We start from the raw sequence: 15,626 nt of genomic DNA, 5'->3' as shown, positions 1-15,626 counted from the left end.
CGTGCTACTGCTCCTCGTTGGTTGACTTTACGGCCATCATCAATTTCCAGTTCCCGCTGGCTTAATAAATACTACACCACCACCGCTACGACTTCTTTTCGTTCCCCGCCATCCTCACTTTTCAACACAAAACACAAACACAGCAGTCCTCACCAGAGAAACATCACTCATAACCATTCCTGTCAACTGAGTACAACTTCAGAGATGGCTTCTGCTACTAGCTTTTATGACTTTAAGCCTCTTGACAGTATGTGTCTCCCCCTCATCTCATACCCCGCCTTAACCACACCACTTTCATGATAGCCTTCTCATGACTCTCAACTAACATATCTCAGAGCGCGGTCAAGAGGTTCCCCTCGGCGACTACAAGGGCAAGGTCGTCCTCATTGTCAACACAGCCTCTAAGTGCGGCTTCACTCCCCAGTATGCTGGTCTCGAGAAGCTCTGGACCAAGCTCAAGGAGCAGTACCCCGAGGACTTTGTCATTCTCGGCTTCCCCTGCAACCAGTTCGGTGGCCAAGAGCCCGGCACCGACGACGACATCCAGGAGTTCTGCCAGCTCAACTACGGCGTGACATTCCCCATCATGCAGAAGACCGAGGTCAACGGCGACAACACCAACCCTCTTTGGGCCTGGCTCAAGGACCAGCAGTCGGGTCTTTTGGGCCTCAAGCGTATCAAGTGGAACTTTGAGAAGTTCCTTGTTGGACGTGATGGAAAGGTCAAGGGACGCTGGGCTAGCACCACCAAGCCCGAGTCTCTGGAGGAGCCTATCCTGAAGGCTCTTGCTGAGAAGACTGAGGCTTAATTTGAGATGAGTGAACGGCAAAAAGTGTCGCTGCTGAACCCCTTCAATCTAAAATGAGATACCCTGTTGAGGCCAGACAGCGACACGAGGAATATGAAGTTTTTAATGAGGGCTTTTAGGCCCATGCGTACTGCTACATAAACTAATACAAGGATTTAACCAAGGTTAAACTGTTTTGCCTGTAACATCTGATAATCATGAAGCTTTGTGGCTTGGCGTCATTCATCCCAGTGGCATAATTTCGACGTACCAATTAGTAACCCAATAAGAACATAAATTGTTTTACTATGTACTTCCAAAGCATATTGACTAACTAGTGCAACAACTTTTATGTGACACCATAGTATCTTTTCTCATCTCACAACCCTCGTGGCTCACTTACACCCAACTGGCACCCAATCTGATTCCTCCAACCACTCATCTTACACGTTTTCATAGTAATACCTAGTTCCGGGGTCGTACTCGAGCCAGACCTCCGCTTCCATGGTATCAACCTGGGCGACAACTTGTTGCCAAAGGTAAATCTCAAAAGCTCCTGGCATGATCGCAGGAACAGTGACAGCGCATCTAAAGGTTCCCTCGCCCTCAGGACTTAGAATCATGACGAGATTACGCCCAGGCAGACGATAGAATCCTGGAGTGTCATCAGACGGATTCCAGCTAACCACCATTCCTGGTCGAAGACGCTCTTTGAAAGGGACGTCTGCCATCTCGAGCCTCGGGTCTTGGCTTGAAAGTCCCTGTTTTCCAGCTTCTTCTTTCCCCGGCTTGGTGTCTTTCTGTGTCGCCTTTGGCTTGTTGTTAGCGACTCGCTGTGAATCGATGTGAAGACGCCAGAATTTGGCTTGGAAGGCGGTCGCTTGTTCGAGTGTGACGCCGGGGGTCTTGAGGCAGCGTGTGATGAACTCTGGAACCGGGAGTCGAAGAAGTTGGATACCCGTCTCTTTGGGTGCGAGAGCCGTAGGGGATACGGGTGGAGTGCCAGACTGGAGATGGATGATGTTAGCAAGTTGTTGTTGTTGACAGCAAGCTAGGACTCTATGACTTACGTTCTTGAGAATCCAGTCGTGGAGAAGATCCTGGGGCCAGGTGCTCGGCTTTGAAGCATCATATTTCGGCACGGCAGCTTTAGGAACGGTGATCCTGAGCATTTCTCCGTATCTCAGCGTATTCTTGGTAGCGCCAACGTCAAGGAAGCTTGGGTTGACACAGGCTACGACGACGGTTTTGCAGCTGCGCTCAGCAGCAGGATCAAAAACATGTTTCAGAACTTTAGTCAGAGCACTCTGCCGAAACGGCACGTAGACCTTCTTGCCAGTGGCGAGACCTGCAGCGTCGACACTGGCCCTCCCGCGGATGCAGTCCTTGAGCACTGAAAGGCTAGCATTGATCTCTCGAGATTCTTTGATCCGCTGGGCTGAATGCTCGGTGACATCTCTTGCGGCCTCTGAACCGGCAAGGTCAATCAGATAGAGAAGCCCATCGTCAGATTGGGGAAGCTCGGGGTTCTCGAGACGAATCTTGCAGATAGCATGCGAGCGAGACGAAGAATCGTTCTTCTGTGTAGAGGCAGTCCTTCGGAAAGATGCCGCATTGTTGATGTGCTTGATCAAGGTATCCGCATCTGTAACGTGGTACTCTGAGGCTCCAGCGAGATGAGTCGACCCGAAAGAGTCCTCCAGGATAGAGATGGGTTTGCGAGCGTTGAGGAGATCAGAGGCTGAGTTACCTGCAAGTTCGATGATGGAGATGAAGATGTTGCGGGCGCCTTGGATATCACTCGAGAAGAGTGTTTCGGCAATGAGGCGCTCGAGACCGCTGACAGTGTATGTTTTGCCTGAGCCTGTCTGGCCATAGGCGAACATGGTGCTGACACCGCCGCCCCATGCCCAGGGGACAAGAGGCTTGATGAGCTCTTCGTAGATGCCTTCGGTTGTGTCTTCCGAGTTGAAGACCCTATCCACCCGATAGTTTGTAGACTTTCATCTATCTATTAGTAGCCCTTCTCTAGCTTTGGACGAGATATCTTGTACTCACCACCAAAGGAGGAGGGCCCCTGACTGGTCTCCGCAGTTCGTGTAAGTCAATCACGCCAGGTGCGTTGTTTCGAGGAAAGGCGCCGACCAACTGTCCTCCTTCTTTCTCGTCATCGAGCATCGGTCGAAGGCGAGTAGCAATAGTGATGTCAGGGTTGGACTCTTCACTGCTGGCCTTGGACTTGATAGGCGCTGGTTTGAAGCGATTCACCAGCTCCTGATAGCGTTGAGCATGATCAAGAAAGAATTGATCCATGGTTGCAATGAGACTCGTGAGATTGATGGGTATTAGAAACCTTGAGCTTTTGTGTTCTTGACTGAAATCAGTCTCTCTGCTGAGATACTCTCCTGATATATCTCTTCAAGAATGATGGTGCCTAAACGATGTGAACTGCAAGTACTGCTGTGGCGCTCTGACCCAGTAACCCCTTATTACACGTGACAGGGTTTCTCTATGTAGATATCATTGAATATTGATAGTTGTTTTGACTGGACTGAGTTGGCTCAAGGCAGAGAAATTACTGTGGTACACTATTTCGCTGTTGCGGTTGTGTTATGTGACACTTGATATGCTACGTTTGGATGCGAATCGAAAGTGGCTTATTGCCGCAAGCACCCGTTACTTCCAACATCCACTCCATTAAAATATAGCCCTGGACACAGAATAGAGCATGATTCACTACAAGGTTCTTACTCAATGCCCTAGAATATTATTTACGGTATGTATGTACCAATAAATACGGAACCCAAAAGAGTTGAAGTGATCACTGAAGCCACGCTACCCGGCATCAATCATATCCTGCACCAAGCCCAGCGATAGATGCCAGGCAGCTGTTTCAGGAACCGAATATATTACATGACAATTTAAGTATCATCAAGCTAGTTCTTCCAGTAGTTAGTTAGATTTGCTTTCTCTGCTGCCTGTTTATCCCTGTTTTGCGAAAGAGTATGTTTGTTGATCCATGATAAAGTGGAATCCCGATAGGCAACAGTTTATGAACGGCACTAATACTTTAAACTACATTATACTATTCGATTAATTCCGCTTCTGTGGTATTTTCCCGATTAGAGCATCTCAAGAAATGAATTGATCGTGTACTCTCTCTGGCATTTCTGCAAATTTGTTACTGTTGAGCCTTGCTTGTATCGTGCTCAACCACAATCTGTTGTCAGTTCTTCTGGATCACGTTTGATCTCTTTCCTCGTTTCTCCTGTCGCAGAAATCAATCCAAGTCAATATCAATTGCACCGATGTCCAAAATTCCCAGGAGACTCGATTATAAGACACTTATGAAAGGCTTCGGCAGCAACGAAATCACTATGTGCGACACGATTATCGGACCACGGGCTGTCTCGAGCTCGGAACAATAGATTGCATCGTCCAAGATGAGCAGGCCAGCAATCAGTTGAAAGTGAGTTTGCCAGTCTAAACCTCTGCAAAGCGCTTCGATGTGAATGCTCCAGTATATATGTCATCTGGGGTTGATCCTTATTCAAGGATACTGGTGTCCCTTCCTCTGAGAATGATTTTGTTTCAGTTCAAGGGGCTTAGTTTGGGACCTTACAACTATCAAGTATAGCTTTATACGGCAGCAACAAACCCTGTAGACCTTCGCGAGGTCTTTGAAAAATCCACTAGATATTCTCATCAAGTGATGGCTTTCGCTGCCAGCTGGGCCATCAACAGAGAATTGTTTTTGGTTGCACGAAATTCCAACCACTTCTTGTTCACAGAGGAATAGGAGATTGGTTCATCTTAGCTTGCTGCTCTCGAATTATACCATAGCTGAAATAGATCTTACCAAGCTTGATCTTGTAGAAGATTCGGGTTTTGGCAACATGATGTTATCAAGGCCTCCTGTCATACGCCTAAACACCTATTCTCATCTACATCGAGAGACAATCGAGAGACAATCGATGAGTATTCGATATGATACCTTCAAAGTTGCAGGGATAAGTCGCAGCCACTTGGTCTACAAGTGTCTTTCGGGTACTCAAGGCCAACAGAGCCTGAATCACGCAGATATAACGCAAAACATGCGATTCCCTCGCCTTGGGGTTCCTGTTGGCAAACTCCACTGTAGAGATACGAAGGAGCCGTTCTACGTGTTGCGCTGGGGATCCGTTACGTTTGAAGACTGACCGAGGAACTGGAAAAAAGCTCCTGCCATCACATCTACTAACAGCATCGCCTAGGTCTCAGTCACCTACATTGTACAGGGCAAGGTCGAGATCAAACGTAAGCTGAGCCACTTGTAAGACCTCAAGACAACATCTGGCGTGAATGAATACCCCAGCTGTAGCATAAGCTGCCCGTGCAACGTTGACAAGCATCGAGTGCTACACGCCTTTGCTCATTACCTTATATCTCCGAGTCCAGTCCTCCATTTTACGGTACGCGAATGTGTCAGCGCCTGCTGTTACCTCCGGATGGCATTATGAAGAGAATATGATCTGCTGCCTAGATCATCGGAATCACCGAAGTCGTACAGCCGCAAAAGAGCCGTAGAATATACGATATCCAACAGGAAGAGATAACGCCAAGGCCAGAGTGACCACCATGTCATACAGGGCTATCTGATGATCCCCATCGCTGGTCGAGTATCAAAGGCGGCAAATGATTCCCCACGACGCCTGGTGCCAGTTCGGATAAGAAAATCTTGCATTTCGATCTGATGATGAGAGTAAGCTTTCAGCCTGAATTGACGGTCCAGACCCAATCAACACGTTGCGTCTTTGATTCCCCTTGTTCGAACAGCTTGTCCAAGATCCTGCCCCAAGGAATTTGATGGCAGAATCCCATGCCTCTAAATGAGAAAATTGTATGAAGCGGATAAGATCTTACCACAGCACAGTGCACTCATTCGTTCGTTCCTCGTTTGTTCCAGTGAAACGGTAATACTTTCAGGGTGACTTGCCTGCTATCCATCGACGAAGATTATGCCCAGAAACAATATTCAGCAAGCCCCGAAATACGGCAATACCTGGTTATGCGTGCGGATGCTTGCGATAACAAAATCATGTCTTGTCGTCACTACTTCGGTGAAGAATCCCTTTGACGAGGGCTTTGTAGATAATTACCAGAAACTCATGGTTGTGATATCATCTATTTGTGAAGGTCAACGTAACCAACATCATGTATCCTCCTCAACAAAGAAAAGATCTTTGTTGTGATATACCTATTCGCTCCCTGGTTTCATCTGCCACATTAGTTGATAGATCTCGATCCGAAAGCACCAGGAATCAATCAAAACATCAAACCACTGGAAGCGAGGCCCATCATTGCCATCTCAGATATCCGCCTGACGTCGCTTTTCCCTACCCTAGATTTGTTGCTGTTCACACTTCTCTCAGACAAAGCCTATCTTGAGCTGCCACACAACGATATCATCATCTGTCGTCATCTTCCAGAGCTCGCCTGTACGTTGGATTGATTGGATGTCCTGATCAAGCCACCGTCAGACTTGGCCATCAGCCTACCGCGTGTCGATCGCTGATCGCCCACCGCGCACCGAGAGAGGCCGAAAGCCACAATCTGGATACCCTGCACTGAGGAAGCGGAAAGCCTTCCGCCGTCAGATAGTGAAGAAACTTTTTGCCTTGGATAGCCACGATATGCCATCCCTTCTTCTGCGTTGCCTTCCCCGGATTTCCAGAAATCTGCAATGCCACCCTCCCCCACACAGAACGGCCGCACGCCAACACCAAGCGGTAAGGGAAATGACGGGAGCCAAATAAATGCAGGTTCAAGATCGTCAAACTCAAGCCCACTAGCCACTTGGCTTTTGAGACTGTTCCGTATCGAGAAGCAAAACTGCAATTACTTGAGGACAGAAAACTCAAAGGTAAAGAGATTTCACAGCCCTCTTTGCCCTATGGACAACGCTAACGGCCCTTCGTCGGTTTGTGTATCGAGGCAGCTTGAGAATTACGTACAAGCGGCGAATAAAAGATAGGGGAGTAGGGAGTGAGCTTTCGACTGCCATTGCCAGCTGAATACCGCAAATTAGGTATCCACCTGTCTGACAGGTAAGACGTATTGCGATGCCGTCTGAGGGTCATGAAGTGAGTTGATAGGACAGTTTTCGACGACATTAACGCGATGCACGTCGTTCGATAGCATGGTGACTTGCCATGCGGCACTGCGCTGCTAAAACCTATGTACTGTACCCATCTCTCTCGTTCCGTGTGGAGAAATGTTGCTTCGTCCGTTGTTAGAATTGCTCCGCCCCTCCAGACACATCTCAAGCCATCACAGAAAGTCTGGGGAATGCGGGGGACGAATGAGGAGCATTCTCATGGTGATGACCGTCCCGCTTTGTCTGGAGGAATGCATACCGTATTCGAACGGTCGACGTAGAACTAAAAGAGCCAAGCTGCAGGCAGGATATCTTTATCAGTGTTCATGATTTCCGGAGCTTTGTTCGCGCACGAGACCCATATCAACCCGTCGTCTATGTGAATCAAGTGGAACTTTTGCACCATGAGAGCGGAGAGCCATATCACGCAGGACACCAACGCTTTCATGCCCACGAGGTTCCATGGCTACTAGGGCATGCGTATGCTTGTAAATGTGCTGGCGGTGACTTGATCAACTCCTTCAAATCTCGTAAATGGCCTTCTACAAACGACCAAGTCCTGCATTAAAGGAGTGGTGTGGCTGATCTATGAACCACCATCATGCTATTAAGGGCTCGGCCCTTTGCGGCTTGACGATTTTCCATACTCGGCACAAGGGGCCTGAGAAGAATCGACTGTTGAAGCCGCACGAGCCAAGTCAGTGACGGTGAGAGTCCGAGACAAACAGCCCAAGTTGTTCATCGGAAGCCGAAACCTAAAAGACAGGTTGGTTATGTGCATGAGATGAGGGTACCTGGCCTGGCCCATCCCCGCGTTGGCAATCTCATGACACACCAACACCAAGAGACGCGGGGTCGGTAGGGTTCTCCATCTTCTCGTCGGGGCTGTTGGAGATCAAGGGTGGCTGCCAAAGAACTTGGCTAGGCGCGTTGGGAATGCCCCCTGGCCCGACTTTTAGTCAAAACACCAATACTATTACGTGATAATAAACTATGTCCAGCACGTGAAGACGAGATTGAATGAAGCCGACATCAAAACTCACATCGGTAGCTGTCCACGCAGTTTGCGGGGAAATCTGGGGACGTGGAGACGATACTTTCAGTACCCTTTCATGAGAGATTTCAGGGACTTGTTGTTGCATGGCTTTGGGGTTTCTGGATGTCGATCAAAGCCGTTGTCGTGAACTATTCGGGCCCCTAGACCGTTCAGCCAGATGGCCAGGGGAGCCTCGGCTCACGATAAACTAGGGTGAGATTTGCTTTTTGAACCCTAGTCCCGATTGTCCAAACTCCAAACTGTTTCGATCGGTCAATGGCAGGCTAACTTGCTAGACTTTGATATCATGATACCTAAAAGCCTCAGCACCATAAAAACTCGACGAGTAGCCATGATGCGTACCTGAGTCGAGGGGACCGATCATAACCGACAGACATCCTGCCACACCATAATAGACCAAGCCTTCAGCCTAGCAGCACAAGCCAACGTGAATGGCCTAATCAAAACTAGTAGTGGTTCGCCCGGAGCAGTCGGGTCCTGGTATAATTCAGGGCCAATCTTGATTCGCTCACCATTACCTTACCAGCAACGTAGCATTCAACCTCATCTCAGGCTTGTGGCAAATCGGACATGAACCCAACGCGTCAATGTCGGTTGCCTCCCTCGTGAAGCGATATCAGAATCCATGAGTCGCCGAAAGACGATAAAGAATTGTGGAATTGCTTGGCTCAAACGTTTTGGCAATATCATGGCTATGTTGGTGATTGATGGGGAGCAGACCGACTTCTCATTAGCCTAGCTCAATAGCCGCGTGAAGCAGACATGGGGAACTCGCTTAGGCAGGGGTTGTGCAAGCAAGCGGCTCGAATTGAAGCAGTGTGAAGACACCGTCAGCTCCTGTCGGACATTTGTGTCTCGGGTATTGGCGAAGAGCGTTTTCAACAAGGATTAGGTATGATTGCGCGAATAAAGGATAGGGAAGGGCCTGTATATCCAACTATGTTGCCTTCAACAAGAAAAACGATTGCCTCGAGGTTTTCGCACACCTTAATCTCCTTTGCATTCAGTGCCTATCAGCTCTCAGGCAAAGCGTAGGATACAACTCGGGTGAGTGGGAATCCGATCAAAAAATAGACATTCAAATGCGAGCCAAGACGTAAAACGATACCGAGGCGGTGATTAGAACCGAAAATAGCTTGTTCCTAGTATCATAATAAGATGCGACTATGACCAAAGGCTTGAGGCAGCCTTGGGTCCCTAGTTCGACTTGGGCCTTGGACTGCTCTAGTTTTTCGTAATGTAGCGCTTGCTTCTTAATTTTCCAGCGATGAGAAACGAGACACTCATCAATCGCACCAGCAGCCAATGAAAAGATACTATCGTGACTGAATAAGGTTGATGAGCCGGCGACAGGGACCGTCATGACCGAGACCTGATTGGCATGGATATGCCTCGCTGTCAGTGAGTGAGTGGTTACTGCTTCTAAGCCCCCCCCTGCCGCTTTGGGAGAGATTAGTAGTGCTGGAAGAAGAAGAGCAGAGAGGGCTTTTTGCAAAGTGCGAGGCTTAGACCCTAGCTTGGCTTCCATGCAGCATCGTTCGGTCCTTCTAACGCACGATTCTATCGTTTAGTGTATGCGCTAGAACCAAGCCCAAGCTTGGTTCGGAATAGCTACAAATGTAGACCCTTGCCGCCCCCGCACACCGTCCCTGTCGATACCTTGGATTGACTGGCTTGTGTGTTGATTGATTGCTTCAAAACAGGAGGCGCCGGTAGTCGTCTCCAGGTCACGGCATTCAACCATTGAAGAGTTGTGACTTATCCGTATATTGTTGTAGTCTTTACCGCGTCGTCCGCTGAGGAAAAATCACTTCAGTACTCCCACCACTGTCACAGCCACTGTTGTCACCATGCGTTTGTTTTGAAGCAGGGGTATTTCACAGGGCCCTGACGACGAGCGATTGCCAACATTTGCAAATGCATGTTTAATGATCCGATCCTTTTTGTATGTATTGCATGTCAAGCAGTGACTGATAGCCCACATAGTGACTTGAGGGACAAGTCCAGTGAATCTTGGCTTTCAGCGGAGGAAGATAAGAGTTTTGCCTAGTACTGTCGGTGAGCGGAAGGTCCGGCGTCAAGACGTTTTGCAACGAAGAAGTTCTCCATTAATAGTGTTGTTTCCAACCAGCCTTGGGAGTTTTCAAAATTCAAGGGTTAGGATAAGCGTCGGGGTCAGATTTGCAGGGACCAGCTCTCGTTCAAGGGCTCTGTGCAAGGAACTCTTGGAATGATGATGAAAAGGGTTGTGATCAGCCTGAAAGAGTTCATGCATCTATATCGAGTTTAGAGATCAGTGACGATCACATTTAGCAGACTCTTTATTTGGCCCGCTTGTGTCTCAAGTCTTCCTTTCACATCTGCATTCCAGGAGTATGTGTCCAAGCCCTGTCGTGTTCGGGCTCCCAACCTTCGGGTTGATCCCGGTTTAGTGGACATTTTCCTAATCCCTGACCGAAGGATCGGTACTCTTGTAGACACCGATGAAACTCTGCAGCTCTCCATGAATGCAGCCGCTAAAGCTGACCTGCGCAAGATGATCACTGCCTTATCGGCTCCTGATAGTGTATGTTTGAGATTGGTCCTCTCTCGGGACCGGCCGACACTTGCGAACAACGTTGGATTGGATTTTAGCAGTACCGAGCTGGCTCTGACCCTGAAGATAAAAGAGCCGAACTGAAGTCGATCACAGACGGTATTCATATAAGCTAAACTGTACCGCGCAACGATGAGAAATGACCACAGTGCAATGGTTGTGTAGTAACGGCGAAACGGCTGGAGTGCCTAACCGAAAGAACGTCTATGCAGTCTTCTGTCTTTGCTGTGTGATGTGATGCGTACCACCAACCAGGGGACTATTGTCAAGCCGCCAAGGCGTCTAGCAAGGCTTCTGATAACCCCCGCGGTAGAGCCAACTACGACCATAAACGTACGTAAGGAGTGATAGGGTCGGTGGGATGTTGGTGTTCTAGAAATGTGGCTGCGACGCTTAAAGCTTCGAAATCTAGGGAGGGTTGCTTCGTCGAATTTGCGGACATGCATGGTGAAGCACATTCGGATGTGGTGGAGAGCAATGCTTCACACTTCACGATAACTAGTGCAGGGCAGCTCAAATCTCATGGTGGTGTGACGCGACGGTGCAGAGCATACGATCCTTGATAGCTGGACACTGGATACTTTTGAAAAGTGCTTCACATGGATACGTGTTACTAGCCAGGGCGATGATGGCAACCGTTGCAAATGACTGAGGACAGCGCTGTGCGTGGTGGTGTTGAAGTGGTTCCAGATGACGAGAGCGGCGTGCATAGGTGTGGCTGGCTGTCTGCCCTCAGTGCGAGGGGTAGCATCCATCTCTTGCATGCAAGCAACCACTTTCTTGGAATCGCTGAAATGTGAAATCTTGGAAATCCAGAAGCCATTTGTCATGGGCGTATTTAGTAGTAACACAAACTTTGTAGAGTCTTGTAAAGATTGAGAATGTGCTGTGATTTTACTCCCGGCATTCCATCCTCCTGTCCTTGAAACCTTCGGGTTTCTCGGCCGAGGAGGCGTGGGTCAAGCTCTGGAACTTCCTCTGGGACTTGGTGGTCTCGGGCTCCATCCGTAAATTGAGAAGAGGCATATCGTAATTCTAGACCGAATGGAAGATGCTGGTGAGCCAAGTAAACAGGCTTGCACAGCACATAAATTGTCTCCGAAGTTGTGAGTCCATAAATGATGTAAGTGGACGGGCGCAATTCAGCACGAGAGAGGGTCGAGTGGGGGGGACCAGCAAGGGCTGTCGACTGCATGGACCAAGACGGTTGAAGTTAGACAGCGCCTAACTAGTCTGTGTGACATGGCTGAAGAAGTCTGGTGGAAGAATGCATAGAAGCTCTGACAAGCCTAAACTGCTTCTGAGGCGCCGCCACGGTTGACCGCTAAGCAACTGGGTGATTAGCCTTGTCGTGACTAATTGGTCTCAGGATCAACCGCTAAGAGACATGTACCGCAACGTCCCAATCCGTGGTATTGCCGCCATTCGAGTTTCTCGTTATCATATTCATGGCGTGAGTTGGTTAATGGTCAGATAAACCGAGCAGTCGGATCAACTGTGTATGTTTCCGACATGGCTATGGTTGACCAGTTATCAGTGAGGGATGTCCTGATTGTCTCAAAGCATGGGGGTAATCAGCCCTGTTCATGTCACGGTTTGCCATGTGTTGTGCGCGGTTGTCTTGCGTGTGATCCTGCGGGGTGAGAGATTCGTTGGTTCCACTGCCTCTGTCCAGGGAGGTCTTGCGCTGCCAGGGCAATTGAAGATATGTGGTAAGGTGAAGTGGAAGGCGGCCAGCAAACGCGGAGGTAGGACTCGAGCGGAGACTCCTTTCGAGGTTCGACGTCGCCAACCCAGCAAAACTGCAAGAAAGCCTGGCTCTGGAGCCTCTGGATAATATCTTTCATGACGGCGTTGTTGCCAGATGAATGTTAGCATCTGTGTCGTGCTGTTGTAGGTAATAGGGCCCCTGTTCTTAACTGATTTGCACAATGAAATACCGGCACGGTTGGCCTTACAAGATCCGCGGTTGCAAGCGAGCTAGAACCGAGGTGATTTCAAGATTGACTGACCCTTCTATCGTCTGTTACTGCTGATGCTGAGGCGGCTGCTCCTCCTCCTCCTCCTCTGCCTCTCCACCGTAAGGAGGCAGCTACCTAGGTGGCTAACGCACCTAGTTACAGTAGCAGGATTAATTGTGATCCTTGGCAACCCCAGGCTGCTTGGCCCTTTTGCTTCTGAGAGGCGGGGAGATTTTGTTTTGTCACAGCGCGAGTGGTTAAGCTGTCGATAATGGATGCATGGGGAGTGGATGAGGTTGTCTTCAGTGGAGATGGAGATGGTTGAGACGAAGGAATGGGCATTTCTGATTGGGCCGTCACGTTGCAAAAGGACCTGACCTGACCACGGTCAAGGGTGCATACGGAGCCCCGGGAGTGGATCGCTTTAGCGCCTACGGTTGTGGATATGGAACTGCAACTGCAAATGCAAATGCAGCGGATGATTTTAAGGTGCACCCGGCGGCGGTTTTGTCACCCTTGTCTCTACATGGATCCAGGATGTCTGTATGCAAGTCTCCTTGTCTGGTGCATCCTGGCCTGTCTTGGCTCTTTTGTCGCTTGAGATAGGTACCTAGCTCGCACGCAATAAAGATCTTTTGTTTCCATTACGGATATGATAACGGATATCTTATCTTCCTCTCGTCAGGAACCATTTCGAACCTGCATCTGTCGATGCTATGCGATCGACAATTGCCAAAAGCTACAGTATCGTCCGTCTAGTACTGACTGTCTGGTGTCTGTAGTGACTGACAACCAGTGACAGTGGGAGATGTTGACTTATCGCAGCCTCGTCGGCGATTCCGAGAGTGTCTGAGAGATAAGTATCTTACCTCCAGTCTACAGTCTGAACTGACTTGTACGACAGAAAGGTGAAAAAAAGCTTGGACAGATTGAATTTGAAGCCTCTTTTCCCCTGAGTTCTTCGAAATTTTCTTCTTCTTCTCCCATAGCGTCAAACTACTGGCGCACCAGACTATCTACGGTCTCAGTGTCAGTATGCAGGTTCCTTCTTGATCTTAGCCCCAAACCGACACTCTGCCAGCCCGTTGTGTCATGTATGATGAGCTATCTAGACTGGAAGCATAGACCTATGCCGGAACAAAGCTCCTTACAGAGTTTACAAGACTGGATTGAGCCTCAGGTGTGCTTCGGCCGTATACCGTTGTCATGTCGGCTCCAGACGGTTTTTCATCTAGACGAGAGGATGCTACGTGACAAGCCACAAAGAGGAACAAAACTTGCCCAATTCTCCCACATCACCTGGGTTCCCTTGTAAATCTTGGATATTCACGCATCATCAATCTTAACTCACCTTTAGTTATTACCGGCGGCTTTTATGCTTTGAGGCTCTATTCCCTTTGCGCAATCGTCCCCGACTTGGCGCTCGCTGCACTCTTTGCCGAACTTGGCCTAGATTGGCCTAGATTTTCAACCTTGTCATGAGTGCTCCCTTGTCCGCGACGACGATTACAGTACAGAATAAGAGTTTCGTGAGTCCAATCTGCCCAAGATCCGAGAGTTGGGGGGGAACTCGGGCGGAAGAGAGCGAGTGAGACCTTGCTCTACAAGGGACGGACTCGATGAACATGGGCTGGCCAAATCAGAACCCCCAGGCAATGTGGGAACGGCCAAGGGCAGTTATACCGGTGTATGAACAGCGCTAGGGGTGCCTCGCAGCGCTATACCGACGGCCACTAAACCGCTCATGGAGATCAAGCCGGGGGGGCTTAACCCCCCGTAGGCCGCCGAACGATGGGAGGTTCTATCCACCCGACCAGACTTGGGGCGGGTGCTTGCTGGACTGGCTTACCCCAAAGACTTACAGGGTCCGCAGGCAAAGAATGAACCACTTTCCTGGGGCTAGAGATAGATACTTACGACTGCTCACATTCCATACGACAAACAAGGTATCTTAACCGTAACCAACTTGTTTGGTTGCAATTGCACCTACCATTTCGTACAGTAGCGAGTAGCCACGCCCACGCAATCTTCGATCCCGCCCCTCCCCTCCATCCTCCCGTCATTGTGAGTGAAGTTTTCCTGGTTCCTCAGGTCGTCGTCTCTCCATATTTCTCTTCCTCTTCTCCAAACAACGACGTACCCTACGTATTATGAAGGAGGCCCGCGCTGCCGCTATCTACTGTAGACCTACATACATCACCGCCAGCACCGGCCAAGACACCGAGAGAGATTGAGATTGGACTGGGTCCGTCGAGACTGAAACCATTTTCTTATTGCCAGGGGAATCCCTTCTGTGGTTGTCACTGGTTAACCTATTCTGCTCCTCTAGTCTACCTCGGCCGAAATGGAGATGGCATCCAAGGATCCCCCGCTGATCATCGCAAAAAGACACGCTTGCTTGGGTTTGGGATGATGATGCCAACGCCCAGAGCCAGGACCTACCAGAGACAGAGACGGAGGCAGAGCCAGAGCCACAGCAGAGACAAGCCAGAGCTAACGGTGGTGCCCCCATCATGGCATGGGAGTCGTCTATCCCCCATCCATCCCCCTCTCTCCACTCCCGTCTCTCATCAGACGTCCCGCTCTCTCGATCTTAAACGTGCCTATCTGCTGTAGGTACATCACTACGCCATTTCACGCTACCACTCCTTGTAATGAACTTCACCCACACCCCTCACTCTCCCTGCACCCCTCGAGTGCACTGCTCCCCATCATGATCCCTGCCGCGGCTTCAGGGTCTTGTTGCTGCTCTCAAGTACTGGGCGATACCCTCCTCGGTCTCTGAACACCCCTCGCCTCTTCTATCTGGCCTTCATCTTGCCTTATACCGTCCTAGAGCGCCACTTCCATATTCATACCCCGTTCCTGAAGACTTCATTCATACTTTAACATCGTGTTTCCACCGTTTCTAAGATCTTCCTGTTGTCTATACTCTTATGAGTTCCTCATATCCAAAGTCTTTAACTATACCACTACTCCTCCACCAACTTCACATCGACTCTTGTCAACATACACATTAAGTTGACTCAACTTGGTTATATACCTTGGCCTCGACAACTCTCTTAGCACACCCGTCCACCTCTTACACA

At 49.4% G+C, this 15,626-nt stretch overlaps 2 protein-coding genes; one reads left to right on the top strand and one right to left on the bottom strand.

Annotated features, from left to right (window-relative positions):
• Positions 1–204: 204 nt before the first annotated feature.
• FFUJ_13350 (probable HYR1-glutathione peroxidase) lies at positions 205–808 on the top strand (the record flags this gene model as incomplete). XM_023576026.1 has 2 exons in its annotated part: positions 205–247; positions 336–808. The coding sequence occupies 2 exons, from the start codon at positions 205–207 to the stop codon at positions 806–808; spliced, it is 516 nt and encodes a 171-aa protein (XP_023429242.1).
• Positions 809–1,230: 422 nt separating this feature from the next.
• Positions 1,231–3,100, bottom strand: FFUJ_13349 (related to kinesin-related protein KLPA; the record flags this gene model as incomplete). XM_023576025.1 has 3 exons in its annotated part: positions 1,231–1,794; positions 1,858–2,787; positions 2,846–3,100. 3 exons carry the CDS (start codon positions 3,098–3,100, stop codon positions 1,231–1,233), a joined length of 1,749 nt encoding a protein of 582 aa, XP_023429241.1.
• Positions 3,101–15,626: the final 12,526 nt, after the last annotated feature.

This window comes from Fusarium fujikuroi, chromosome FFUJ_chr04, assembly GCF_900079805.1.
Source record: "Fusarium fujikuroi IMI 58289 draft genome, chromosome FFUJ_chr04".
Classification (NCBI taxonomy): Eukaryota; Fungi; Ascomycota; class Sordariomycetes; order Hypocreales; family Nectriaceae; genus Fusarium; species Fusarium fujikuroi.
Note: the sequence above shows the minus strand (reverse complement) of the source record. Positions and strands in the feature narration are given on the sequence as shown.